The 26,802-nt window shown below is 41.2% G+C and overlaps 1 protein-coding gene across 1 annotated transcript in view; it reads left to right on the top strand.

Annotated features, from left to right (window-relative positions):
• The window catches only part of LOC146459257 (A disintegrin and metalloproteinase with thrombospondin motifs 9-like), a 70,975-nt gene that overhangs the window by 31,687 nt on the left and 12,486 nt on the right, over window positions 1–26,802 (top strand). The window contains exons 9-52 of the mRNA XM_085089806.1: window positions 359–464; window positions 830–973; window positions 1,183–1,327; window positions 1,645–1,749; window positions 4,524–4,666; window positions 4,879–4,942; window positions 5,056–5,182; window positions 5,440–5,576; window positions 6,314–6,431; window positions 7,538–7,630; window positions 8,774–8,940; window positions 9,609–9,741; window positions 10,530–10,656; window positions 11,497–11,701; window positions 12,241–12,408; window positions 12,908–13,072; window positions 13,458–13,685; window positions 13,783–13,965; window positions 14,477–14,734; window positions 15,002–15,163; window positions 15,857–16,018; window positions 16,101–16,250; window positions 16,479–16,640; window positions 16,735–16,884; window positions 16,991–17,152; window positions 17,254–17,403; window positions 17,499–17,660; window positions 17,762–17,911; window positions 18,187–18,348; window positions 18,617–18,766; window positions 19,126–19,275; window positions 20,076–20,225; window positions 20,618–20,767; window positions 21,014–21,160; window positions 21,243–21,392; window positions 21,631–21,780; window positions 21,930–22,079; window positions 22,280–22,429; window positions 23,029–23,178; window positions 23,520–23,669; window positions 24,719–24,868; window positions 25,421–25,579; window positions 25,980–26,132; window positions 26,226–26,405. Coding sequence (XP_084945932.1) covers window positions 359–464; window positions 830–973; window positions 1,183–1,327; window positions 1,645–1,749; window positions 4,524–4,666; window positions 4,879–4,942; window positions 5,056–5,182; window positions 5,440–5,576; window positions 6,314–6,431; window positions 7,538–7,630; window positions 8,774–8,940; window positions 9,609–9,741; window positions 10,530–10,656; window positions 11,497–11,701; window positions 12,241–12,408; window positions 12,908–13,072; window positions 13,458–13,685; window positions 13,783–13,965; window positions 14,477–14,734; window positions 15,002–15,163; window positions 15,857–16,018; window positions 16,101–16,250; window positions 16,479–16,640; window positions 16,735–16,884; window positions 16,991–17,152; window positions 17,254–17,403; window positions 17,499–17,660; window positions 17,762–17,911; window positions 18,187–18,348; window positions 18,617–18,766; window positions 19,126–19,275; window positions 20,076–20,225; window positions 20,618–20,767; window positions 21,014–21,160; window positions 21,243–21,392; window positions 21,631–21,780; window positions 21,930–22,079; window positions 22,280–22,429; window positions 23,029–23,178; window positions 23,520–23,669; window positions 24,719–24,868; window positions 25,421–25,579; window positions 25,980–26,132; window positions 26,226–26,405 — 6,677 coding nt within the window. The remainder of the gene's footprint in view (window positions 1–358; window positions 465–829; window positions 974–1,182; window positions 1,328–1,644; window positions 1,750–4,523; window positions 4,667–4,878; window positions 4,943–5,055; window positions 5,183–5,439; window positions 5,577–6,313; window positions 6,432–7,537; window positions 7,631–8,773; window positions 8,941–9,608; window positions 9,742–10,529; window positions 10,657–11,496; window positions 11,702–12,240; window positions 12,409–12,907; window positions 13,073–13,457; window positions 13,686–13,782; window positions 13,966–14,476; window positions 14,735–15,001; window positions 15,164–15,856; window positions 16,019–16,100; window positions 16,251–16,478; window positions 16,641–16,734; window positions 16,885–16,990; window positions 17,153–17,253; window positions 17,404–17,498; window positions 17,661–17,761; window positions 17,912–18,186; window positions 18,349–18,616; window positions 18,767–19,125; window positions 19,276–20,075; window positions 20,226–20,617; window positions 20,768–21,013; window positions 21,161–21,242; window positions 21,393–21,630; window positions 21,781–21,929; window positions 22,080–22,279; window positions 22,430–23,028; window positions 23,179–23,519; window positions 23,670–24,718; window positions 24,869–25,420; window positions 25,580–25,979; window positions 26,133–26,225; window positions 26,406–26,802) is intronic.

The raw sequence follows: 26,802 nt of genomic DNA on the forward strand, positions 1-26,802 counted from the left end.
TAGTCAAGCTTGATCACAAACCAACCCTCTTTGCTCTATGACGTAGTCAAACGAAGCGCTGAACATGTGAGCGCGCGAAAGTCGTATGGCGCTTGGGGACCCCTCTTTTTCCCTGATATGTGCTGATAAGAAAATCACTGACACTAGCTAAGCTCGCGTGTGGCCTCGCACACGAGAATCTACACTTCCTGCACCCAGGGTATGGGTGCGCTTGTGCGGTGTAGCGTGAAAGAACGACGTTTGGTAGATTTATTGGAGGCTTGGAATGAGTAATTCCTGTTTGCACCTGTTCTGAAGTTTCCTCCATTCCTCCAAGAATTTTCCCCTTTCCCATGACGTTGCCTTCATTTCCCTTTAGGTCTTGCTGAGCTTGGCACCATGTGTAATCCCTCCAGGAGTTGTTCGTTAGCTGAGGACAGTGGGCTCAGCACAGCATACACCATAGCACACGAGCTAGGACATGTGTAAGTATAGACAGGCAAGTAAAAGGAAGCATAAGAATGATTCTCAAAGCAGGAATCGACGCCAGCGTGCAATTCAAACGTAAAAGTCAAGAACAACCGGAGAAACGCAATAAAAAGGTGTTTTGTCTTTTGCGTGCGTTTGTGACCTTTCTGTTTGAGTTTACACAAAAGGCGCAAACACAAATACATCTGAATCGATTCCCTCATTTCTTACGCACGAATGTAAGAGCAAGAGAAGTATGCTGTTGCTTTACTGGGCCATGTTTGCGCTCCTCATTGCTCCGCATTTTAAACCACTCTCAAATTCTTCCAGAGACGTTTCAAAGAGTTGACTTATTTTTCCTCTTTGCTTTGTCTCACCCCAGTTTCAATCTGCCTCATGATGGAGACAACAATCCTTGTACACGAAGCAGAGGGGATCAGCATCTCATGGCGCGTTCATTGAGTTTTGATAACAAACCTTGGTCCTGGTCCAACTGTAGTCGTGATAAACTCACCAACTTCTTAGAGTAAGTACAATCATCAATGCGTGAAGTTAGTATTCTCTGAATGGGTATACTGTGAAATAAATGGATCTTGATTGAAACAGTTGAAAAGCGCAATCTTCATATACTTGCACAATCCGTAGAGTTTTTTTTTCATCCCGATCGCTCGCTTTTCATCAGGTATCGTCCACGCATGTTTGCTTGGTTAAGAACTGTTAATACTCTCTTTTCAGTCTGGGATACGGTTCCTGTTTAGCAGACAACCCAGGTGATAAAGATGAATTTAAATACAAAGACAGACTTCCGGGGGAACTTTATAATATCGACACACAATGCCAAATGGTGTTCGGTGAAAACTCTTCGCTCTGTCCATTCATGGTAAGTTTTCACTCTATTACCTCCCTTTCCTTTACTTCTTATTTAACTATTAACAAAAACAAAGTCTGGTGTAGTTTTTTTTTGGAAATCATTTTAATCGCTTTAAGGGCAGTAGAGTGGCTAGAGCATCCTACTGTTGTGCGCAAGCCCAAGGGCTCGACATTCATTGGAGGCTTAGATTTTTCCGGTTTGGCCAATGCTCCCGGTTCTCCGAATACAAGGAAGTTTTCTTACTGTATTACCGAACTTAATTGTTTTTTTTGTTTTGTTTTCCATTTTTCGCTTTTTCATAATGTTTTCTTCCCTTATTCTCCAAGGAACCTTGCAGACGACTCTGGTGCGTAAAGATGATCGGACGACGCAGAGGTTGCTCCACTCATCACATGCCTTGGGCAGACGGAACGCCTTGCGCGAAAAGAAAGGTAGAAACAACTAATTTGCCCTCAAATAACGCCCTGTAAAGGACTAGGCCACCAGCCTTAATACCTTAACTTTCGCTTACACAATTTTGTATACAGCTTTTGTCGCACATCCGACAATAATTTCCCTTGCGCCAGGCTGCGTCTTCAACGCACGCGTCATCCGGTCGCGATTTCAGTGCGATATTACTGCACGCATTTTAAGAAGGTCAAGCACCTTCAAAAACCCTGCGATATCGCAGCAATAAATTGCGCTGAAATGACCACTTGTTTACACACGCGACAACACAGTACAACACAGGAAACGTTTAACCTGGCCTTTAACCTGCATGGATATTTTCCTCTTGGTTCTCAATACACTTTTTGAAGTACTTTATTGAAAACTGGATCACTTTATAATGCAATTCCAGGGATTTGATTGGCTTAGCGGCCATGGTACATGAGCCATTAGGCCAAGGCTGAGAAATAGCGACCATCTCTTCTGGTTGTCCTTGCAAAGCGAAATCAGCAAGATCTAGCAATATTTCTTGATTGCTTTTATTAAAATATTAATTCCACTCGCGCTTGTTGGATTTGAGATGATTGTAGCCAACTCGGCGCGCCATCTATCATCCCATATCCAGCGCGTGCTCATGGAATAATTGTTAAAGATATTTTCTACGCATAGCCTTGAAAATTGGAACTGCATGGCTCTTCGTTTAGTTGCCACTTTTTGTAAATATTTGAAGCCCTTTACTTGATAGAAAGTTCCCACCTCTTCGACCTGTGACATTCTCATGTCCTTTCCAATGTTAAAACCAATATCACATAATGAACGCTGAAAACGTTAAAGCAATGTTGGTGTCACTAATTCAGCAAGTCAGTCACCAGTTTTGTGCGTGATTAATCTTATGTTAACCTTTAGCCGTCAATGACATTTAATACCCGTCTTATGCACAGTTTTAAAAACGTGCACTTTTACACGGAAGGTATCTTGTCGTACTTGAACGTAATCGATTTACGCCCAGAGCGTTAATGTTGTTCCATGAGATCAAGGGAGGGCGCTTACTGCAGTCAAGCTGCCTATTAACGGCAAGGCAGGGCTATTTTCTAATTGGACCTACACGACTAAAATTGCAGAAAATATGACCAGTAACCGCATGCAGCTCTAGCAACAAAAATACGATAAATATGTAGAAAAACCTGTTCAATTTGAAAGGAATCTTAGAACACACCTGTTTTTCTTTGTCAATAGATTTGCTGTCATTTTTACCTTAGACACTCATTGGTGTAAGGGTTGCTAAATGGAGAATTAAATAAAAAGTAAATAAAATTAGATTAACACTCTTTTGGAACAGCGATTATTGAGAGGAGAGCTAAAAATCGAAACGTTCTGGTGTCAATTTGTAGCACGTTCTGGAGGTACTTTTCTCAAGGTAGTTTATTTTTTTCCATCTTGTCAGGTTAGAAAACAAAACAGCAGGGTTTGTGATTATGACTGATTTTTACTAAATTGTCTATATCAACTGCCAGCACAATCTTCAGTTATATAGCGTTGTCGTGTTACAGTTGAGCACACGATGGAATTTTGTTGTCGTCTTTTGCAAGTCTTCAAAAGCGTGGCTTTTTTCTTAGTCGGCTGTCATCACATCCTACAAAGAAAATTATTTTTAAATACCTCAGATAGTTTTTGATTAAGTTTGTATTTTTTCCGACCTTCTAACGGGATTAAAGATCCTAACATTGTTCGCTGAAGGATCCATCCCAGAATCCCAGAAGAAGGCAATCTCGTTTCTAATTATTTACACCACCATGCGTTCAACTCGTGTCTTCCTCTCGATGAAGAACTTGTAGCGTTTGACCTTTTAATTACAGGGCAGTGGATGCTTGTTTCGAACACTTTATTCAAACACGCGATCAGTTCAAACACAATTGGTTAATTTCGTTTGCAATGCAAACATGAAATATGTACACTTTTGTGAGCGTGTAGTATGTTTCAAGTGCTACAAGGTTGTAACGTGCAGTATTTTTACGATCTACTTCGTTTCCAAATTCTCTATTACCTAGTTGTTATCACCCTTAATACCAGGGCGGGCGATCTTTAATCGCAATGACCAGAACTATGCTTACTATTCAATGGACCAATTTGTTTACAGTCCCGTTAACGTCGGTCTCCAGATATTTTTAATTAAAGACTGACAAGTGTTTTGTTTTTCTGTGACTAAATGGATAAGGACTTGAAAACATCCGCATATCCGTCATTTTAAGTATTGATTACCCCGGATGTGCCGTTGCACGTGTGGCATACTAATGTTTGATCACCCTTTTACTCCTTATATGGAATGCGGTGCACGAAAGAGTTATGAAACCACCAAATCACCAAATAAGTCAATACGATATGCTGCGTATCCTGGCCCTTTACCTGATACTAAACAAATATTGTTGTCAAGTAAAGCTCAAGAAATAGTTTTCCCAAATGTTCATCATGCCGTTTGGTAACACAGAAACTGCTTTGCATAACTCTTTGGGTCGATGTCGTTTCCAGTTTTTTTTTCCTACCGATTGGAAGAAGAGCAGAGATCCTGGGAGCGAGGTTGTTTGCTGGTAAATTGACTGGAGCCGATGGGAACCCTTGTCTTCCACAAAGTACAACTTCACAACATTTGTGCGGAAAGGAAGAACCCCGGCAACAGTTCGATGCGCGAATTTGCTTAGTTTCTATATTTTTGCTACAACGTAAGATATGATGGGAAGTTTTTGATGCTAAAGTTGCTATCTTCACTTTGTTTTTTATCCAGTGGTGCATAAGGGGACAGTGTGTGAAGAAGCGGAGACTGAAGCCTATCGATGGCCACTGGGGGCAGTGGGGTCCATATATGGAGTGTACCCGGAAATGTGGCGGAGGAATTTCCTTCTCGTACCGGAAATGTAACAATCCAATGTAAGTTTAGTCTTTAGAGCTTCTGGTTACTTCATTTGTCATTTCACGCAATGGTTGACACGCAATAGCTTTTTGTTTCGTTTGTCACTGGTTGTTAGGTAGAAAGCAAAAGTAGAAACAATTCAATATCATTTATGCTAGGTTTGTGAACTGGTTTTTGCTTCAGGGATAAATGTTAAAAGTTTTATTTGATGATATTTTCATTCTCTTAGGCCAGAAAATGGCGGGAAATATTGTATTGGTCCAAGGAAAAGATTCAAGTCATGTAACACTAATGTAAGTACCGTTTTTTCCCTATAATTAAGTATGGTTCGAGTTTCCCTTTAACTCGCAGTTCTTTGGAAGCTCAACTCGGTTCACTTAAATTGTCTATTTTATAACTTTAACAGAATTGTCCCAAGGGTTCAGTGGACTTCCGAGCCTTACAATGTGTGAACACACATGCGCACGCTCGGACGGTAATGTCGGGCTCCACGCGATACAGAATCACGCAGTGGGTACCCAAGTACGCTGGAGGTGAGAGACTGGGTTCTAACTAAGCTCAATAACCCACAACGCGTATTCGTTATTTCACTGCAATGCTCTTTACTTTCGTCTTCACAATAAGATTTAAGACTTTTTTCACCTTTTCAAGTTAAGGTCATAAAAATATAAGCGTGGTTAGCTAAAAACCCAAAAAGCGTAAACCTTTTAAAACTTAATTTTTGAGAATAAGAGTATTTTGTCACCTTTTGTAAGTAACTGTCTTTTTTTGTTGTCTTATTTTAAAACAGTTAGTAAAGAAAATCAATGTAAACTGTACTGTCGAAAGGCCGGCACTGCAATCTATTTTAAGTTGAAAGACAAAGTTATCGATGGTACGCCGTGTAACCGCGAAACCACTGACATTTGTGTGGATGGAAAATGTATGGTAAGTGTTGAAACTGAAAGTAAGCTACAATTTTCTTAACGAACCTAACCTAATCAGTATCGTGCCAGTTGTGACACAAGCTGCCATAATTTAACTTGGCCACCTTCCACGTTCTTTTCAGCTTCAATCCATTCCTGGCCATTATTTTCAGACCCTTATTGACCGTCCTGCGCCAGGTAGTTTCTAGTCCTTTTCTAGCCCTCGTCCCCGCGGGTTCAACTTAGTGTCACTCTGGTTACCGTGTGATTTTCCATTCTCAGGACAGTGCCCAATCGGCGAGGTCTGTGTTCCTGAATCTCTAGTTGATATCGGGACACTCTGCTATCATCCTTCTTTTCAAAAGCATACGTTCTGCGCATCTCGGTAGAGGGATACTCGGGTTTCTTAAGGATGGTGCCTGCTAGTACAGAGTGATTTTTGCACAACCTATGAGTATGCTGAAACGCTGATCCTAGCAAAGCTTATTCGAATCGAAGAAGAAAATTGGGGGTAACCATGCATTTTCAGACACAATTTTAAAAGCTTTCTGACTTAACCTAACCCTAACCCAAAGATTAATATGTTATTTAGAGCTTGAAGAATTATTGTTGCACAATTATCTTTCAAAACTGCGTGGTTACCCACAATTATATTTTTGGATTCCAATAGTTAGGAATTCCCCGCATGGTCATGAACTGCGCAAAAATAACTTTGTATTAGTAGGCACTGTCCCTAAAACACTTGTGCTTTTAATGTAGCCTGCAGGATGTGATCGGGTGCTGAACTCGAATAAGAAGACTGACAAGTGTGGCGTGTGTGATGGAGACAACTCCTCCTGCAGACGCTTCTCAGGAACGTTCAACGAGACAAGGTTTGGTAAGGCGTGACTAAACGTATAGTGAAATCTCACAAAATGCTATGGATGATAACCCAGGGATGGGCTAAAATTTCATCAGTTGCTCATCGCGTCATTTTACAAACACTGGAACTCAAGTCGAAGATCCATTTAACACTTTTCAATTCAGTGGACTTTATTAGCAATTTCCCTTTGTGGTATATGGGCTGGTCCATGTGGACCTACATTTATTCTTCAAATAAGTAATCAACTTTATATCTCGACAGTATTGCAAACAGACCGTAGAATGATTGACAACTAGCAGTATTGCTTTAGTGCTTTTAAAAACCGTTCAGGCCTATTTAATAAGAGAACTGTTCACGGTCCGGCTTTATCATACTTCCCCTGGCAGGGAAACTTGACAATTTGAATCTGTTACATGGGAAAAGTTTATTGTCTCTAAAAATGCTATTAAGGACGGTGCCTACTAATAGCGAAGTATTTTTGCGCAGTTTATCACTATGCGGGAAAAGCAGATTTAAGTAGCGGCTATTGAAATCCAAAAAGAAAATTGGGGGTAACCACGCATTTTTTAGAGATAACTTATCAACAATTATTCTAAAAAGCAGCAAAATACATAGCAATGTATGGCGCTTTTTTCCAAAATTGAAGCTTTATTATCTCTGAAAAATGCATGGTTACCCCCAATTTTCTTTTTGGATACCAAAGTCAATTGCTAAGTTCTGCTTTCTCCGCATAGTTTTAAAGAGCGCAAAAATATCCCTGTATCAGTAGGCACCACCCATAGGAAACCCGAGTATCTCGAGATGCGCAGAACGTATGCGCAGTAACAATAGTAGGCGCCGTCCTTAAGATACTCGGCAGACAAGAAATATGACATGTGGATCTCGAATCCATGCACTGTTACAAACCCATTTATACCCCAGGGACAGTGTGTATATATGATTAGGTATGTTCCTATTTGATAACTCATCCAGGGACTGTGTATATACTGATTGGGTATGTTCAGATTTTAAAAGTCATTCATGGACAGTGCATATATATGATTGGGTATGTTCCTATTTGATAACTTATCCAGGTCATCCAGGGACTGTGTTTATAATGATTGGGTATGTTCCTATTTCAGGATACAACTATATATTTACAATTCCAGTAGAATCAACGGACATCTTGATTACCCAGTATGGTTGGAAAAATGGCGAAGACAACAATTTCTTAGGTTGGTAAATCCAGTTGCTATTTTTATGGTTGTTGGTTTTGCAGCGGGTCTTGTTTCTCCTTTGGATACAATAAGTTTTGGACGATCGTAAATTTTTCTCAAATTATTAATAATTCATGACGAGAAAACGAACGTAATCACCTCCGTGGAGGTGTTTTGAAATGTGATTTTAATTAGTATAAGATTTTTGTAAACTTTTGCTGTGAATTTCTCCAAGAACTGTTAATTGTCTGAGAAGTTATATCAAACAGCTCGATGCTGGTTTAAAGGCTGGTTACACGCAAGCATAAGCATAAGCGCAAGAACCAACGTGTAAACTGGGGCGATGCGAGCATAAGCGCAAGTACAAGAAAAGGAAATCGTTCCTTTTTCTTGTGCTTTCGCTTATGTTTGCGTCGTTGCATCGCCCGAGTAAACCGGGATAACACCAGCATAATCACAGGAGAAGAACAAGCAACAACATCACTTTGTAGTTGAATACCTCCTCGGCGTCCGCCATATTGAATTTAAAATTTTGGCGCCAAAATTTTAAGTTGCTGCGCCTGCGTACGTCACCTTGCTCTTACGCTTATCACACGTGTAAACCAGCCTTAAAGGAAACCTCCACTCTCGAAACATGTTAAGTTTACATTATTGAAAATACAATTTTCTTTGAAATTTCATTGGAAATCATGGAACTAATATTTCAGTGTCGGAAAAAACATAATTTGATTATCGGCTATTTTCGCTTTTAAATTTCCCGCGCGCCGCCATCTTGGATTTCATGACGTAATATGGTTGCTCAATTGTTTAACACAAAAGAACTTCTGCTGAATAACAATAGCGGCAACCATTACACGTCATCAAATTCAAAATGGCTGCCCCCTGGAAATTTAAAAGCGAAAGTTGTCGATAATCATATCTAATTTTTAACACACTTGAATGTCATTTCTACGTTTTAGACAAATATTTAGAATTTAGACACTATTTCCAACGCTTACCCGTCAATTTGATGTGAGAGTGGAGGTTCCCTTTAAAACACTCGGCTGTGCGTCTCTTTTTTGTTTGTTTATTTATTTTTTTTTTTCAATACACTTCTGGGTGCTTAGGAATTGAATGTTTGATATACTACTTATCACTTCGCTTTGGTTTCGTTGATGTTAGCACTTCAGAGTGACAGTGGCAGGTTTCTTCTGAACGGAGGTTTGGTGATAGGTTTAGGAGTCAGAGAATTCAGGGCAGCGGGCTCCAAGATCTGGTATTCAGGATCAGAGAAACCAATTGAACAAATCAGGATCGACGGCAAAACCACCGAACCCATCAAAGTTCACGTAAGTATGACAAGCTCGAAGATTTTGTTTCACGCACCGACCTTTTCTTGAACTTCACAGCAAAAAGGTTGCTGTTCAATAAACTCTACAAGTCGCGTCAGCTCACTGTTTTGGGGTTCGCTCGCTTTACTATCCCTAAGAAAAATAGCGGAATTTAGCAGTAGGTTCCCGTTTGTTGTGCCATACTAACTTTTGTCGTTGTAACTGTTCAAATGAAAGCTTTCTGAAAGTATTTTACAGTGTTTGCTGTTCTTGATGTTGTTGTTGTTTTAAATACGTACCATGCCTACAAAATGGCAAAATCGTATGCTGTTGCCAATCAGATGAATGTTATTGACCAATTATTTCATAGAGCAGTTTTCAATTGAGTGTCGTAAAAGCGAAACAAGAGTGATTACCCTGATCAATCACAACGTACGAACATAGTGCAATGAATCAATCTCAGTTCAAAGCAAGCGCGGGAAGACGCTTGGTGTCGGTTTTGCTTCCCATCGGTTTATAAAGTGGCGCGAGTTCTGATAACCAATCACAGAGCGAATAAATCGAAACAAAGGTAAACGCCCATTGCTTTTGACACTGAAGCAAAATCCGCTCTTTGATGCTAGGTGTTAAGATAAGTTACAAAACTAAGTTGAGTGAATTTTTCATGGTTGTTCCATAATATTCAGGTCCTTGAGGTGGGAGAGGTGTTACCACCCAATGTTCACTACTATCTCAATCAGAAGGTCGCTGAACCAAAGAAGTTTGTTTACAAATGGGATCGCCTGGGTCCTTGGACACAGTGCAGCAAGCTTTGTCAAGGTAGGAAATAATGCACTTTAGCATACCTCAGTGACCGACTATCGCGTAACGTGCAATCTGATTGGCTACACAGGTGCTGTCTATCGATCGATTAACGGCAGTTTGTCAGAGCGCGCGCGATTTAGCATGCATCATTGCACAAATATATCAAAATTAATGAAATAAAAATATTTTTTTGCTTGATAGATCGATCACTGAGGTATGCTAAAACAATTAGACGGCTCGCTCTCGGTTTCTATCACCTTTGATAGTTGGCTCGGGGCTTCGCCCCTCGCCAACTATCAGCCGATAGAAACCTCGAGCTCGCCGTCTAATTGTTAAATATACGATAAGTGGCCTCCCCTGGGTTTGAGCCTTGTCGTGGCAGGGACGTTTGGGTGATCTGGCGACCACCAGAGATGTGCCGGCGAGAGCCTCGCGCTAACGGCAGATCTAACTATGTCGGATATGGTCTACGAAAGAGGGTCCAGAGAAACATAACATCCCAGTCCTCCGGGTTGGGGGGTATGCGTGAGACCAGCAACCCCACAATGTAAAAATGATTTGTGCTTAAGAAACAACAATGACGAAGCCACAGATTGCACAACACCTGGAAGAGGAAGGGAAGGCGCTTGATGGGTTGCACGAAAAACTCGCTAAATGGTTCATGGATTAAAGCAGTTTTAATTACGTTTGCTTTGGCTTAAAAAAAAAACCTCGCTACGGACGCCCGTGATATATATTTGCTTTGCGTTAGTTCTCATTGGTCCAAGGCGCTCCATAATTGACAATTTGCTGTAAATTGATAGGACAAAGGAAACGACGGCCCAGATGCGTCCGCGCCATTGATGGTCAACTCGTATCCAATTCACGCTGTGATCAGAGAACAAGACCAAGCAGTGTTACGGAGGACTGTAACATCAGTTGTCGCCTCAGGTAAAGTAACGCAATCTAAACTTCAAATTAACCGTTCGCACTGTTGTCACGAGAGTGTAACGTAATCTAATAACCAAAGCAATCGACCACAAGTAACCAATAAAGTCGATTGTGACGAAGCATTAACCCAAGGCGTAAGGCTTAAACTTGTCATAAAAAAGAATGGCTTAAGTTTAGTTTTAAACATGGCGTGCTTGTTTGTCAAACTTAATTTGCGCGTTTCTCGTTGGTTGCGTGAACTTTCGCGCTCTTGTTAAATAAATTATTTATTAGTGCTTGTTAATGGTGAGAAATAAAAAATCTCTTTAACATTCATGCAATTGAGGCTCACTGGAAAACATGTTTGTACCCGAACTCGGTTCGGACCGACAATTACACGTAATAAACATAACAATTGTTTATATAATTACCCACGGAGTACCAAAGAGATCTCCATGGAGAACCTCGATTCAAAGGTGTGGGTTCATTTCGGGCTGAATTGGAATTTGGAAGTGTTGGTTTTGTGGAAGGGGGAAAACCGGAGAACTCGGAGAAAAACCCTCGGGGGCGGGGACGGGGACCAACAATATATTCCACATATGACGTCCGGGAATCAAACCCGAGCCACATTGGTGGGGGGCAATTGCTGTCACCACTGCGCCATCCCTGCTCTCCTAAATGCGTTTCAATGCTCACCTACCTGATTGAGAGTCCTTATGACAAAAACATTGCGCTGCGTTCAATAACCCATTAAGTTTCTGTTTCCCATTTTTACGCTTAGATGACACCAACAGTAATGAATTGATCTTATTTCAGCGCTCTAATTTCGACAACCATTTTCTTTTCTTTCTCCCGTTGAAGGTGGCAAATTCAAAATTCGGGAAAATGTTCAGCCCGTTGTGGACCTGGCTACCAGACTCGACAAGTGCGTTGCATTCGTGCTATTAATGGTCACTTCGGAGAGGTACAAGATAAACACTGTCCAACGAGCACCATGCCTCCTGTGGTAATACCATGCACTGGTACGTGCGAGGGAACCAGATGGGTCTACACTGAATGGTCCGAGGTATTTATGATATAGCCATGATAAAACAAGATGGTTTATTGGTTACAAATGTTCAATTACTCGATAGAAATATGTCATTAAACTTGTACAGCCAGTACTTGGAGTAAAGGAAGCTCGTGTCCCAAGACACAATAGGGAACTTAGTATCCTATGTAGCTCACGGGATAGTCTGAACGACGGAGTTGGGAGGGGAATGGGGACAAAACTATTGTCTCGCTACTTATGCCGTGGCCTATGCCGTTCATGGTGTCTCTGCAAAGAAAAACAGAGAATTTGAGCAGCGGTACGGCAACACTAAAAACGTAACCTAAATATGAACCAATGTTATTGGAGCTAGTCTCGTGGTTACTGTAACTCGTACTAAGACGGGAACCCTAACCCCTACATAGCAACTAAATTGGGCGTCGTTCAAGTTAAGAAAGAGAAAGAAAAATTACTAAAGCTTCCCAAAGTTGAGACTAGCCTTGAGTTGGTAAACTAACCATCTGCAAAGCATAGTAAATCTTGTCCAGGAATATAAAACAATGTTTTGATTCCAGTGCTCAAAGAGTTGTAATGGTGGCAAGCAGTTTCGGAGAACTGAGTGCGTGGATAAATCTGGAGAAAGTTTAAAGGAGAGAGATTGTCGTCCATCGGACAAACAAGCGCTCAGAAGACCGTGTAACACTCTTATCTGCCCTTGGTGGACCAACGGAACATGGAGTTCGGTAAGTCTGACGGGTTGATAAGTACGACTTTTATTGTTAGACTTTAAATGTGAGGTCCTGCGGTTTGTGTCTGGTGCCCTTTTGTTATCTTAGACAAGAATTTCTCTCCAAGGCAAGTCGTAACAATTCAAGTTCAGAAACTGGATTAATCTACTAGACTCAAGTGCGACCGTAGAAGATTGGCCCATAATACCCTTCAAATACTTTCAGGTTCACGAGAAACTGTGGTATGCAACGAGCAAGCTAGACTAACTATTTTATTGCCAAAAGTTAGATCAAGGAACAACCTGGCGATATGTTTGTAGAAGTATTATATATAGCGTTATGTCTTCGTTGTTAAAACGATTTAAAGTTAATCGTTTTGGACTGTTAGCAAGTTTAATATTTATGTTCACGTAGCTTTTATTGTAGCCTTGTTTTCGTTGCAATGGAAATTTAAAGAGCACAACTACGCCACAGGAATACCACACCAATGACGTTCATATCTTTCTTCTCTCAGTGCAGTGTAACTTGTGGGTCTGGTCATCAGACTCGAGTAGTAAAATGCATAGCAGAGCAGGGACCCGTGAGAAATGCGTTATGCAACCAGAGAAAGAAGCCAGAGGCCACAAAGTCATGTGATCTGGAGTCGTGTCCCTATTGGTTCGCGGGTAAATGGACTGACGTAAGTGAATAGTTTTAATAACTCTCTAAACAGAAACCTTCTCACCACTAACAGCCCAAATCTCATATAATAACGCCCTCTGTGAAGTCAGTCATTTGGTATATCAGGACCTGCAATATCAGAAGCTGGTTTCTTTTTAAACGGACAAACCTGATGTCATAAAAAGCTAGCGGTGCAAATCGCCACAGCAATCGCATCAGAATTCTCCTGTGTGTAAGCGCCGCTAGCAGGAGAATAAATCCTATTTCTTACACTTTTGGTTTCTCTAGTTGTTTTTTCGATGTTTAGAGCGACTTGCATCAATGTGCTGGCTAGGGTTTGTATTGCCTTTCCTTTTTTTTTGTCACACCTCTTGCTAAACCTACGTTATTTTCTTCTGATGCAGTGCTCCCAATCTTGTGACAATGGAACCAGGACAAGGCATGTTATGTGTTTGTCTGGAGAAAAAGTCGCTAAGCAAGTAAATGACGCACAGTGCTCAGCTGCCACCAAACCCCAGTCACAACAAGTGTGCAAAAAACAGGAATGCGTGTCAAGGTTGTACCCGGTTCCCAATCTTCAAGAAGGGGACGTTAAAGTGGATTATTACTGGAGAATAAACAACTGGACTCCCGTAAGGCTTGTTGATTTTTTTTATTGATGTCATTACCTGCTGGCCTGATTACCTTCAAAATGGTTCACTCATTGATTTGTGCGTTTGTTGTTTGCAGTGTTCAGTGTCATGTGGAGAAAAGCCTGGGACACAGTACCGCGACGTTGAGTGCGTTCTTGTGCAGTCTGGGCAACAAGTGTTGGTCGATGAGAACCACTGTACGTATACTCCAAAACCTGCTGTCATGAAGGAGTGCTCTGTTTCACCGTGCACCACCTGGAGGCACGGGTCCTGGGGAAGAGTATGTGTTGTCTTTCTTTTTTTCTATTAGTAGCGGATTTGGCTTCCCCTTGAAACTCCGGAAGGACGTATTAGTCACGGTCTGTTAAGAAACGATTAAGAACCAGTTCAGACCGTTTGATTTTAACAACTTGGGCAGCTCTTAAATATTGGTCAAAAACCAACAGTTCCAAATTCCAATTCGACCAGGAAATAGTGGACGAATAGCCGCTCTGTGGATGTGCCACTGAAATTCCCAATTATTTATTTATTTATTTATTTTATATTAGTCTGTGTTACCACAATAGATGCGAGAATGATGATGTTCATGAACTTGATGATGACGACGAGAAGTTTATTCTTCAACTCGCAACGATTGCGACAACGGAACATATGCGAGAATTTCTCTTGAAGAATATTAAACATAAGACATTTTTTTGTGAAGTTTGTGTGTTAATTTTATTTTGACACAAGTTACATGAAACATTGACTCATGCGACAACGCTTTTATACTTCATCTACGTTAATTGCAGTGTTCACGGCTCTGTGGAAGAGGTGTCCAGCTTCGTGTGGTGAAATGCACCTATGATAACTTTAAAATAACAGATGACAAAAACTGCGATTTGTCAAGCAGGCCACTCAATATTCGAGCTTGCCAGATAAGACCATGTGTTCCAACGAAAACGGTGCCTGTTAATTACAAGAAAACAACCCGAGCACGACAGACGACGACTTCTGCTCCGACAACCTCACGTTTGGTGCCGAACTGGCGCGAAGGAGGCTGGAGTCAGGTAAGGATAGGTTCTTTTGTTTATTATAACAATTTTAAAAAGGTTGTATTTTATCACTCCTAACAGGAGTCGTACCTATCACCTTCCAATTACCAGTCCCAATGATCTAACACTGACCTACTGGAGACTCGTGGAAACTAGGCTAATGTGACAAATGCCAAAAAAAAGAATAATTTGAAAAGACGGAATTGTAGGAAGCTGTATTTTACTCCAGTTTATGCCTGGATAGGAGCTACAAGTAAATCTCTTTATGTGGCTTATTTTCAGTGTTCTGTAACATGTGGTCAGGGACAAAGAACTCGTGAAGTACATTGCAGATTTAATGACGGCAGGACAAGTAATAACTGCGATGAAAAGACCAGACCGCAAAGCGTCATGGACTGTGTACTTAGAGCTTGTCCCGCGTGGCGCTCGGAATCCTGGAGTGAGGTTAGCACAAAACGGATCTTTTAGCATTTTGATCGTTACACTCATCCAAAATACCCATTATAACAAGGAACAGCGCACAGCATCACTGCCATGTAATAACTGCCTCAATAGCTTTCATTTGAATGGTCACACTTCAGGACTTCAACCGCAGTCAAAAGTGAGATCCACTACACGTGAGTAGAGGGTTGATAGGCTCCATTTCCACCGCTCTCTCGGTTTCGTTATTAGGGATTTAACGCCAAAGATAAAGCTCACTTAGAATTACATATTAATGTCATTTGGTCTCCTTCGTGATTTTTCCAACCTGTTCAACATGTACAATGTGGCCAAAGTGTGCAGGAATATGAAAGGTAACAAAAAGGAAGAACAATTCACCGTCTTGTTTTTTTTGACGTTCTCCTCGCGGTCGCCGTCGTGTTTGCATAAGGTCTCTACTACATCCCCGGGAGAAGACCGTTCAGGGAAGGAATGTGGGCTCATTTTTCCGAACAGCGGATGGTAATCGAGCCTAAAGGGTTAATTGTCGAAAAACAAAAGCGTCTTATTACGCAGAGTTTTGTCATTTTTTGTCGATTCCAATACTCTCGAGACATACACTAGTTCAGGGAAAACAATACACAACTCACAAAGTCGTAATCCAGGTGGAGATCGCTTTTCTTTATAAGGTTATAAAACATTTTTTTTATCTTCTAGTGCTCCGTTTCGTGTGGACAAGGTGTTAGACAGCGAAATGTCGACTGTAGGTTCCGAAATGGCCAGAGAAGTCGTGGATGCAATGAGAAAGATAAACCTGTAACAAATGAAGCGTGTATCATCAGACTGTGCCCTATATGGATGACAGGGGACTGGGGAAGAGTAAGCAGTTAATTTTGGTTCATTTCTTGCTTATACTGAACGAAATAGTAAAAGTATTATATATGTTTGTTTTCATCCTCAGTGCTCCGTAACTTGTGACTCAGGAGTCAAACAGCGTTCAGTGGAGTGCAGTGATAAAGACTTCAGTTGTGACGTGAGAACAAAGCCACACAGCACAGCTCCATGTAACCTTGGGGCATGTCCACAGTGGACAACAGGCAGCTGGGGAGAGGTACTGGAAACACTTGATACATGGACCTCGGGGTAGGGAGTTTGTAGAGGTGGAGATGTCGAAGAGTAGAAGGGAGTAGAGGGACGGATTAGGGTTGGCATCAGTGCTAATTTACCCTGTCTGCATTGGGCTATTCTCTAGTTCATCAATTTAGTGAACAGCTCAATATAAAAGGAAGTGCTTCTCGAAGCGTTTCATTAAAATGTAGCCTTCTTTTGTTCTTCCTAGTGCTCAGTTTCCTGTGGCGAGGGCATCAGGCAGCGAAACGTGAATTGCAAATTACTAAATGGCCAGTCAAGTCCCGGATGTAACGAAGAAAACAAACCAGCCGCTGCAAAGGCGTGCAACGTTAGACCGTGTCCAACTTGGATGGTGGGAAGCTGGGGCAAAGTAAGGAAACAGCTTTAACAAGTCGTGCTATTTTTCTGTAAAGTATTGCATTGTTATTGACAATAATTTTTCCTTTCGTGTATTACATCCACAGTGTTCCGTGACTTGTGGTTTAGGGGTAAAACAACGTTCAGTGGAGTGCAGTGATAAAGATTACAATTGTGACACGAGTACAAAGCCACAAACCACAGCACCATGTTACCTTGAACCGTGCCCACAGTGGACGAGCGGCCCCTGGAGAGAGGTAAATAAAATGAACCAGCTGTTGAGTAATATTTAAAGTGTATCCTTATCACACAGTAACACATGAGTTTAGCATAGGTTGATTTCAATTTACTTTTGGTCTCCAGTGCTCAGTTTCTTGCGGTGAAGGCATCAGGACGAGAATCGTTAATTGCAGATTACAAAATGGCCAGTTAAGTCTCGGATGTAACGGAGAAAACAAGCCTGCAAGTAAAGAAGCATGCAACACCAGGCCGTGCCCATCATGGATGGCGGGAGACTGGGGCAAAGTAAGTGAGGTTTTAAAATGCCCAGCTCTTTGGTATATTAATTGATGTTTTTCACTGTGCGAAACCCTAAAAATATTGTGTATGTTTGTTTCTTTTAATAGTGTTCAGTAACTTGTGGCTCAGGGGTGAAACAACGTGCCGTGGAGTGCAGTGATAAAGACTTCAGCTGTGACGCGAGAACAAAACTACAAACCACAGCACCATGTAACCTTGAGCCGTGCCCACTGTGGATAACAAGTCGCTGGAGAGAGGTAAATAAAAACAACCAGTGTTTGAGAATACAGTATGTGCGAAGGTGAGGCGAGCAAGACCGATAGATTTGAGATACATTTTCTTTATTCCTTAGTGTTCAGTTTCCTGCGGGGAAGGTATCAGGCAGCGAAGCGTCGCTTGCAGATTAAGAAATGGCCAGACAAGTCCCCACTGTAACGAGGAAAACAAACCTGCAGGTAATGAAGTATGCAACAACAGACCATGCCCTCAATGGATGGCAGGAGACTGGGGCGAAGTAAGTGATGATTTATAAAATGCCCAACTTTTTACTTTATTTGTTGTTCTTCATTGTATGAAGCACTAAGGTATTGTGTCTGCTTTTGTTTCTATTAATAGTGCTCGGTGACTTGTGGTTCAGGAGTGAAGCAACGTTCATTGGAGTGCAGCGATAAAGACTTCAGTTGTGAGACGAGTACAAAACCACAAACCACAGCACCATGTAACCTTGGGGCATGTCCACAGTGGACGAGCGGCCCCTGGAGAGAGGTAAACAACCAAACATATCCGAACTTCTATTCGTCATATAAATACTGAAACGTGATTAGTCGACCTCATCGCCTAATAGGACTAGCAGTAAGCAGTCCAAACGACGTGATCTGCAACTTAAGTGACTTTGTAGTGAGAAAAACGATTAGTTTATTATATTCTACCACGATGAAAAATAATCCCTTTCAGGAAAAGAATGCGTGTTTGGATGATAAGGTGTGTGTGCTTGGTAGTGTATTATAAGTTTTCATTTCATTTTCGTTTTTTGTCTCTAGTGCTCAGTTTCCTGTGGTAACGGTGTCAGGGAACGTGGCGTGAATTGCAGATTGACAAATGGCCAGTTGAGTCCCGGATGTAGCGAGGAAAACAAACCCGCCACTAAAGAAGCGTGTAATATCAGATCGTGTCCTACGTGGATGGCGGGAGACTGGGGAAGAGTAAGAAGTCAATAGACCAATTTCGAAAAATTAAAATTTGTACTTGGCTACGAGGCTTAGGGAAATAAAACAAAAGAAATAAATTATCCATCTCTGAACCGCAATGTAATTTATGTTGTTTTATTCCCCCAAGCCTCGTAGCCAAGTACAAATCTTAATATGTCGAAATAAGTGTTTTCTATGCTGTTCTTGGCTTTAGTCAAGTGTTTAGTTTCCTTTTTGAAGAGAATCTTACAGTAACAATGCCGTTGTCTGTCTTTATCCTCAGTGTTCCGTGACTTGTGGTTTAGGGGTAAAACAACGTTTTGTAGAGTGCAGTGATAAAGACCTCAGTTGTGACCCGAGTACAAAGCCACAAACCACAGCACCATGTAACCTTGGGGTATGTCCACAGTGGACAACAGGCAGCTGGGGAGAGGTGAAAATATTATGACACTACTATACCTTGAAACCTTTATCTTTGGCTTTCTGTGACCAGTCACTGTGCACCCATAAAATGTGGCTTTTTCTTGTCGTACTTTTGTAAGGTAATCAAATTGTACTCAACACTTTTATTCTTTCCACTGGCGAACCGTTTAAGAAAACTATTGTATGGGTGGATCATAACATACGTAAATAACTTTTGTTTCGTCAACAAAGTACTATTTTGCTTCACTGTTCATTAGTGTTTTTTTTTTTACGTAACAAACTACATTCAAGATATATGGAAACGCAAGTTGAAAGGACGCAAAAAAAATATTTTTCTGGTTTCTCTAATCGGGCTTGTCTGCTTTTCAGTGTTCAAAGACTTGTGGAAGTGGGATAAGAACTCGTGCAGTGAATTGCAACAGCTTCAACTCCCAATGCGATGTTAAAACCAAACCAGCGAACAGAGCCGTGTGTGACCTTGGACCGTGTGCGGAGTGGAAAGTAGGAGACTGGCAACAGGTGAATTCCAATAGTGATCTTCAGTATTGCTTGAATGTGTTTATCAACCGTAATAATCCCCCCTTCCCCCCCCCCCCCCCCCAAATCCCACTCCCATGCCCGATAAATTTGCTATTAGAAAGGCTATTGAACGGAGGATAGATAGTACGTTCAAAGATGTTTCCTTTGAGGTATGTAGTGGAAAGTGACGAAGATGGAACCAGTCCCTGGGATTAGTTCTTTTAAGAAGACGAAGTCCCGGGGGACTTGTACCCTCCTGGCTGTGTGCCAACCTTTTAAGGTGACGGAAATGTGTGTGGATTAAAGAGGAAAGTCACTCAGATAATCAATGTGAAAAGGAGGTTGAAAATTAATTTACACTGAGGAAGGAAATATAAGTGAGTGTGGGATTCTCGTAAACTAACGAAGATAAAGACGACTATGTTGATGATTCGAAATTTAATTTCACCAAATGGTACTGGACCTTGTAACTGGTGAGAAAAGGTATTTCAGAAAGCGACAGTTGACGCAAGAGTAAATATAAATGAAAAGTATATACTCCTTTCTTATTATCGATGTAGGAATTCAGAATTTATTAAGTGGTTGAAATTGACGTCATATAAATAAACGCTCCACTGTAGTAATTAATACAGCTGAAAACAACGCTCCGTGTCCAATATTTTGACCTGCTAAAATATCGTTCTCTTCCCGAATAAAACGTATTATTACTTGTTGCTGTTGCCGTTGTCCGAACTTAAACTACTACTGAAGTGTCGCCAAAAAATTTCAAATGTGCTGATTATTTTTGCGATTTTTTGCAGTGTTCTGTTACTTGTGGAAGAGGATGGAGAAGGCGTACAGTTAAATGTACCGTTAGAAATTACCGATGCGATTACAGAAGCAAGCCAGACGTGTACAGTATTTGTAATATGGGCAGGTGTCCTGTGTGGAGAACAGGACGTTGGAGCGAGGTAAACATTCGTATTCACTGAAAATGTTTTCTTGGCCGAGAAACGGCAATTTCGTGGAATTAAAGAGAAACATGGATTATAGGGATTTTTGAAGCTCGGTCATGCAATAAGTGTCGACAAAAGTCGATAACTGGATATTCCGATAAAAATATTTACTACGAGTACCTGGGAGATGGGGGAAGAGAGGGTTGGAGGCGGGATGAAACGGTTTTTGAGGAGGTGGGGGAGGGATGGGTGAGAAGTGAGGTAAACCGGTATTTGTTAGGGGTGGGAAGTCGGATAATGGTATTTATGGGGGGATGAAGGGAAGAGACGGGAGCCGTCAAGGAGGGATGAGCATGAGAGATAAGTGGTACAGAAAGAGGATTACTAAATTATTTCTTCTTTTACAGTGTTCAGTGACTTGTGGAAATGGAGCGAGAACCCGCGCAGTTGAATGCACTGGAGGGAAAGGAAACTGTAACGCTAGAACCCAACCTCACTCCACTGCCAGATGTTACCTTGGTTCCTGTCCAGAGTGGAATGTTGGAAGATGGAGTCAGGTGATAAACATTTTTTTTCTGTTTTTCACAAAAAATACAGGACTCCAGCCTGCTACCTTGGACCTGAGGATCAAAGCTAAATCGTGTGCCTTCTTGGCGTCATATATATTTACTCCAAAGAACGCGCGCGCGGTGAAAACCGGCGTAAACTAGTACTCCGATAGAATTGTTTTATGAAATATAAATAGAATACGAAAAACAATTTGCCTTATAACACCGTGAGATATTCTGTTTTTCGTTTCTTAGTGTTCAGTATCATGTGGAAATGGAACAAAAACACGTACCGTCAAGTGCAGTGTAAGAGGGAAATGTGATGTTAGATCGCAACCGCAATCTAGTACTTCATGTAACCTTGGTTCCTGTCCTGAGTGGAAAGTTAAAGATTGGAGCCAGGTAGGTTCACATCAGTACTTGAGACCTGTTCCTCGACCTGATCACCTTTGTAACTCGGCATTGTGCTCTGATTGTTCCCCAGTGTTCTGTTACTTGTGGGGATGGAATAAAACAACGAGCAGTTAAATGCAGCAGATTAGATGTCCCATGTGACTCCAGAACCAAACCACAAGTTATAACCAGTTGTAACCTTGGCTCCTGTCCGGAATGGAAAGTTGGCGAGTGGGGACAGGTACGCTGAATTTTAAGTTATTTTAGGTTGTTTTTTTGTTTGTTTGCTGATTTTTTGGTTTTGTTTTGTGTATTGTTTGTTTTATAACCTAGTTGAAGAAGCACATATAAAAGAGGTTTTTTTCCTTGGTTGAAGACTGACATACTTATTTTTAGAACAGACAAATTCTACATTGTTTAGACCTACGCTATGGCCTGGTTGTCATAGTAACTCAGCAGGTGTTCTGATTGTTTCCCAGTGTTCTGTTACTTGTGGAGATGGCACTAAACAACGAGAAGTCAAATGCAGCAGATCAGATGTCAGATGTGAATCCAGATTCAAACCACAAGTTACGTCCCCTTGTAACCTTGGCATGTGCCCTGAATGGAGAGTTGGCGAGTGGGGACAGGTACGCTGAATTAAGTATTACTTTCGGTGTTTATTTCATCTTATTTGAAGAAGCACATGCTTGAGCCCAGACAAATTCTAGATTGTTTAGACCTGCGCCATGGCTCGGTTGTCATAGTAACTCGGCATTGCCTTTTGATTGTTTCCCAGTGTTCCGTTACTTGTGGAGATGGAATAAAACAACGAGAAGCCAAATGCAGCAGATCAGATGTCCCATGCGACTCCAGAGGAAAACCGCAAGCTACATCCAATTGTAACCTTGGCTTATGCCCCGAATGGAGAGTTGGCGAGTGGGGGCAGGTGCGCTGAATTTTAAGTTACTTTCGGTTTTAACTTCTCTACCTGGTTGAAGACGCACATACCACATACTTAACGCGTTTATGTTTCTTGTTGAAGACTCGCATACTTGAAATAAGAACAAACAAATGTTAGATTGCGTGTTCCTGTTCCTTGGCCGGATCGCCATATTAAATCGGAATTATCTTCTGATTATGTCTCAGTGTTCTGTTACTTGTGGAAATGGCACGAAACAACGAGAAGTCAAATGCAGCAGATCAGATGTCAGATGTGAATCCAGAACCAAACCGCCAGTAACATCCCGTTGTAACCTTGGCTCCTGTCCCGAATGGAAAGTTGGCGAGTGGGGACAGGTACGCTGAATTTAAACTTAATTTAAGGTTTATTTAACCTGGTCTGGAAGCACAGCTCAAGAGCTTGTCGGTTTTCTGTTTGGTTTCTCCAGGGGTTCGCCATCACCATTTATGTACATGGGTAATGAGAGACAAGTGAATCAAAGTAGAAATGAGAAGCACCCAACAAGAACACTTAAGATCAATACTTAAAATGTTTTTAAGTGTCTTTCCAAGTCGTTCTGTGACCTTTAAGAGTCATATTTGTGTAAGCTAACAAAGTTTGATCTGTTCAAATGATATGTAAGCAGAAAATTGAAGTTGCAGATATTTTTAGGGAACAGAATCTAAGTACTCGAATTTACGAGTTGTTGTTAGCTGGTCCTATTTCGCACTCTGAATGACATATTTGTCGAAAATAAAAGGAATTAGTTTTCCACTGTAAGCACGAAATTTTGAGGTCAGTTATTTCTGAGACGTTTAATGTCTTCGTAACAGATATTTAGTGTCAATAGTCTGTTGGTTGCCACAGAGAGATACGTCCACAACGGCGTTATACTCTCTTCCTCTACGTTTGTCACTTCTTACAACTCTCATTAGTTTTTTTTTTTAATTTACAGTGTTCAGTTACCTGTGGAGATGGTTTCAGAAGGCGTACAGTGTTCTGCAGTGGAGGAGTAAACAACTGTGATTCCAGATCAAAACCTGAAACTGTTTCTCGATGTAGCCCCGGATCCTGTCCTGAATGGAGAAAAGGCGAATGGAGCAAGGTACGAGAATCTTCATGTTGAACCAAAATCAACTGGAAGCCAGCAAAAACCCTCAGTGATTCTCGCCTCAATACGGGATGTTTTTGCAACAACTATTAAACACCAAATTACAGTTCTCAGTTCACAACGAAAACCGAGAATTCCCTTCCATTCAGTAAGTTCTCGAATGAAATAGGGAAGTTTTTTATTTATAAAGCAGAGAAGACAAATAATTTATATAACCTATAAGAGTCAATGAATTACATTTATTATAATTATTGTTGAGAAAGGGCCTTGTGTTTCCTCAAATTCTGTCAAACTGTGTTTAATGTTGACAATTCTCAAAATATCGATCGTTACAGTGCTCTCTCACGTGTGGAAGTGGTGTAAAACAACGTGCGATCACGTGCAGCAGACTAGATGTCCCGTGTGACGTGGCAATCAAACCAGCATCAACAACAAAGTGTGCCCTTGATGCGTGTCCTGTGTGGGAAGCAGGGGAGTGGGGTCAGGTGAGTGGTTCTACTATGACCGTAGCATTGAATTTCAGGAGAGTGGGGTCAGGGGAATGCTTGTTTTCAGTTCTTGTTCACGATTATGCGTTATCGTTCGTTTTCGTTAGAAACGAATATTTTAAGGACAGTTTTTCAGACTAGGGTGCTGTCTGTTGAAAACGCTTTGCCAAAACTTCTACTTTCTAGCGACTTGAACAAATGTCCCTGACGAAGTTTCCATCTTTCACGCGTGAACAGAGGCGGTATACAGCAATCTTTGTTTTGTCTGCTTTTACCGTCCACGCCTCTTCCGTTCTAAGTACGTAAGTTCCAATCGTTATTTATTTGTACACCAAAGGTCCAACCATATGAGACAATACCATAAAAGAATACCATTGTATTAGGCGCGGCCTCCTTCGGGGGATGGCTACGTGACCGCTTTTAAAATACAGGTCGCAAACTGGGAAGGGCCATCATTAAGGGGAACCGTGTAAACATGTACATCATTTTCAAGGGAACAACTTCTCGTTTAACTGGTTAAAAGAAAATTAATGAAAGAGGAATTCGACATGCAATGCTGAGAAGACTGTCGGACCACAAAGTGCCTTCCAGTGAATACATTATTTCCCGGTGACTTAATTATTTGTGAAAACACGGAATTCAATGACCTGGCAGGCTATTTGTTACTGTATTTGAGTGGTTTCCTGTTACAAAGTGACCGTTTAAAATACAAGTCAAGACAATAGAACTAGCTCGTTCGGACTTGGCAACGGGTGGCCATGACCGCTAAATAGAGGTTAAAATTACAATAAGTAATGTTTGAAACTTTCACAACTGACCGCCCAATAGCGTGTGACCTCTTGATACGGTGCAGTTTATACAGGTCGCGGATTCTTCCCGACTTACTCAACTAAAATTAATTGGGAAAAAAAGCTAAAAATTAAAACTTTTACAAACTTTCATTATCTGTTTTTTGTTGTTGTTGCTAGTTATGGGGTTGTTTGTGTTGTTGTTTTTGTTTGTTTGTTTGTTTGTTTTAATTTAACGTCTTGGTTATCTTTCTCTAGTGTACAGTGACTTGTGGCGATGGACTTAAAACGAGGACCGTCCAGTGCAGCGAAGGAACAAACAAATGTGACCCCAAAACAAAACCTGCCACATCTGCGAAGTGCAACCTTAGTTCCTGCCCACAGTGGAGAATTGCACTGTGGTCAGAGGTATGACTGTATTTCGACGCCTCTCTTACAATCAAGCTGTAACTTAGTAGAAGCTGGAAAGGGAGGAGACACTCGTTTACTTCATGAATTCTCCAGCAAGAAAATCACGCGCTTTCGCCATTTTTAAGTCAATTAAAACGTTGTCATGGAAATGTATTTTTTTTTTATTTAAAACAAATGCCTTTTGTTGTGGGACTGCAAGGAGACATATTCTTGTCCCCACAGCTGCGCTCTTTTGGTCAGCGCTACTGATGCATGATCCGTCATCCTTGGCGCTGAGGAAAAGGATTTCAGTGTGGAGACAAGATTAAGAAAGCATTGCGGTAGACGCGAATATTTACCGTCTCAGATTCACAAAACACATGAGTTTTGGTAACAAATTTGGCTTCTCGGAGACGAGAACATCGTTTTGAATCAAGTCGAGTTAAAAAAGATGTTTGCTACTATGACGCAATATTTACCTCTGAAAGTGTGTAATTTCCAGTTTAGCACATTGAGAGAAACAATATTCCTAGTTAAACCACACCCTAAGAAATGTCGTCCAATTTGCAGTGTTCAGCGTCTTGTGGTGAAGGAGTCAAGGAGCGATTGGTTGAGTGCCGCGGGGAAACTGGAAAGAGCTCCGCTTGTGACCCTGAAACTAAGCCAGCAGAGCGAGCGAACTGTAATCTGGGACAGTGTCCACATTGGAAGATTGGGGACTGGACCGAGGTAAGGACACTCGTTTTACATAAGCAATGAAGTTCGTCTTCTTTCGAAACACAATATTGTATTTTATGTTATCTTTACGGTGAGCAAATTCCCTCATCTGTTGATGAAACTAAACTTTGGTTTCCACTCCCCACCGACGCAGCGCCAGGGTTTTCTTTAGAAACTAACCCCCTTATTCCTTCAGGTAATGTGGGTTTGGATTTGGCCTTCTTTTTGGGAAAGGTTTGTCTTCTGTTCTTCTCTGACAACATGTGATATGAACGAAAAGAAAGAGGGAAAATCCCGTAGTTTTCACAGAATCTTGTCAAAAAGTAAGTTAACGATGATCCTTAAAGTGACAAGTTCAAAATTTGAGTAATAACTCGCTTGTTTAACAACTGTTCTGCGATTTGTTTTAAAGTGTTCAGTAACCTGTGGCAATGGAATCAAGCAACGAAACATCCAATGTGTCAGCGGAGTAAACGCGTCATGTGATGAAACAACCAAACCTGTTACGACGGCCAGATGTGACCTTGGACTCTGCCCAAGGTGGAACACGGGACGGTGGACTCAGGTATTGCCTTACAAATTAACATCCATCTTAATCCCTATCACCGACTCTTGTCCATTCCAAAGCCTCATCCAACATATGTTATACTTCTTGTAGTGTTCTCGTACTTGCGGATCCGGAACCAAAAGAAGAGCTGTTGGCTGTTTCTCAATGATCACCCGTAAACGAGTGCAAGATTCCGCTTGTGACAGGAAGCTAAGACCCACTGGTCAAGAGGATTGCATTGTGAAGGCATGTGTCCCACAGGCCAGATGGCGTAAAGGCGAGTGGACTAAGGTGAGCATGCATTCGTCAATTGCGCAAGTATTTAGTGGTTTATAATCAAATGCCCAAGCGAATCCGTATTTGCTTTGGTGTAGCTTTACCATGCTCTCTGTTTGGCTTAAAAGCTCGCGCCTTTTTATCAACCAATTAAAACAAAACAGAACTAACTGTGATTTGTTCGAATGTGTTTTCCCGCGATTTTTTCCCCCAAGTTATAAGATGGTTATTATGAGTGAGTCGATTGGTTTTGATTTAGAATTTTTAGTTGAAAACCATTTCGATACCACAGTATAATAAATTGATGGATTTTTATTGTGGCTGTGGTGTTAGTGTTGGCTTTTAACTTTTATTTTTATTTTTTGTCTTTTAAATTATACTAGTCTGTGATATCGATGACAAGTCTCAAAAT

Source organism: Pavona decussata, unplaced genomic scaffold (assembly GCF_977016875.1).
Source record: "Pavona decussata unplaced genomic scaffold, jaPavDecu1.1 SCAFFOLD_223, whole genome shotgun sequence".
Classification (NCBI taxonomy): Eukaryota; Metazoa; Cnidaria; class Anthozoa; order Scleractinia; family Agariciidae; genus Pavona; species Pavona decussata.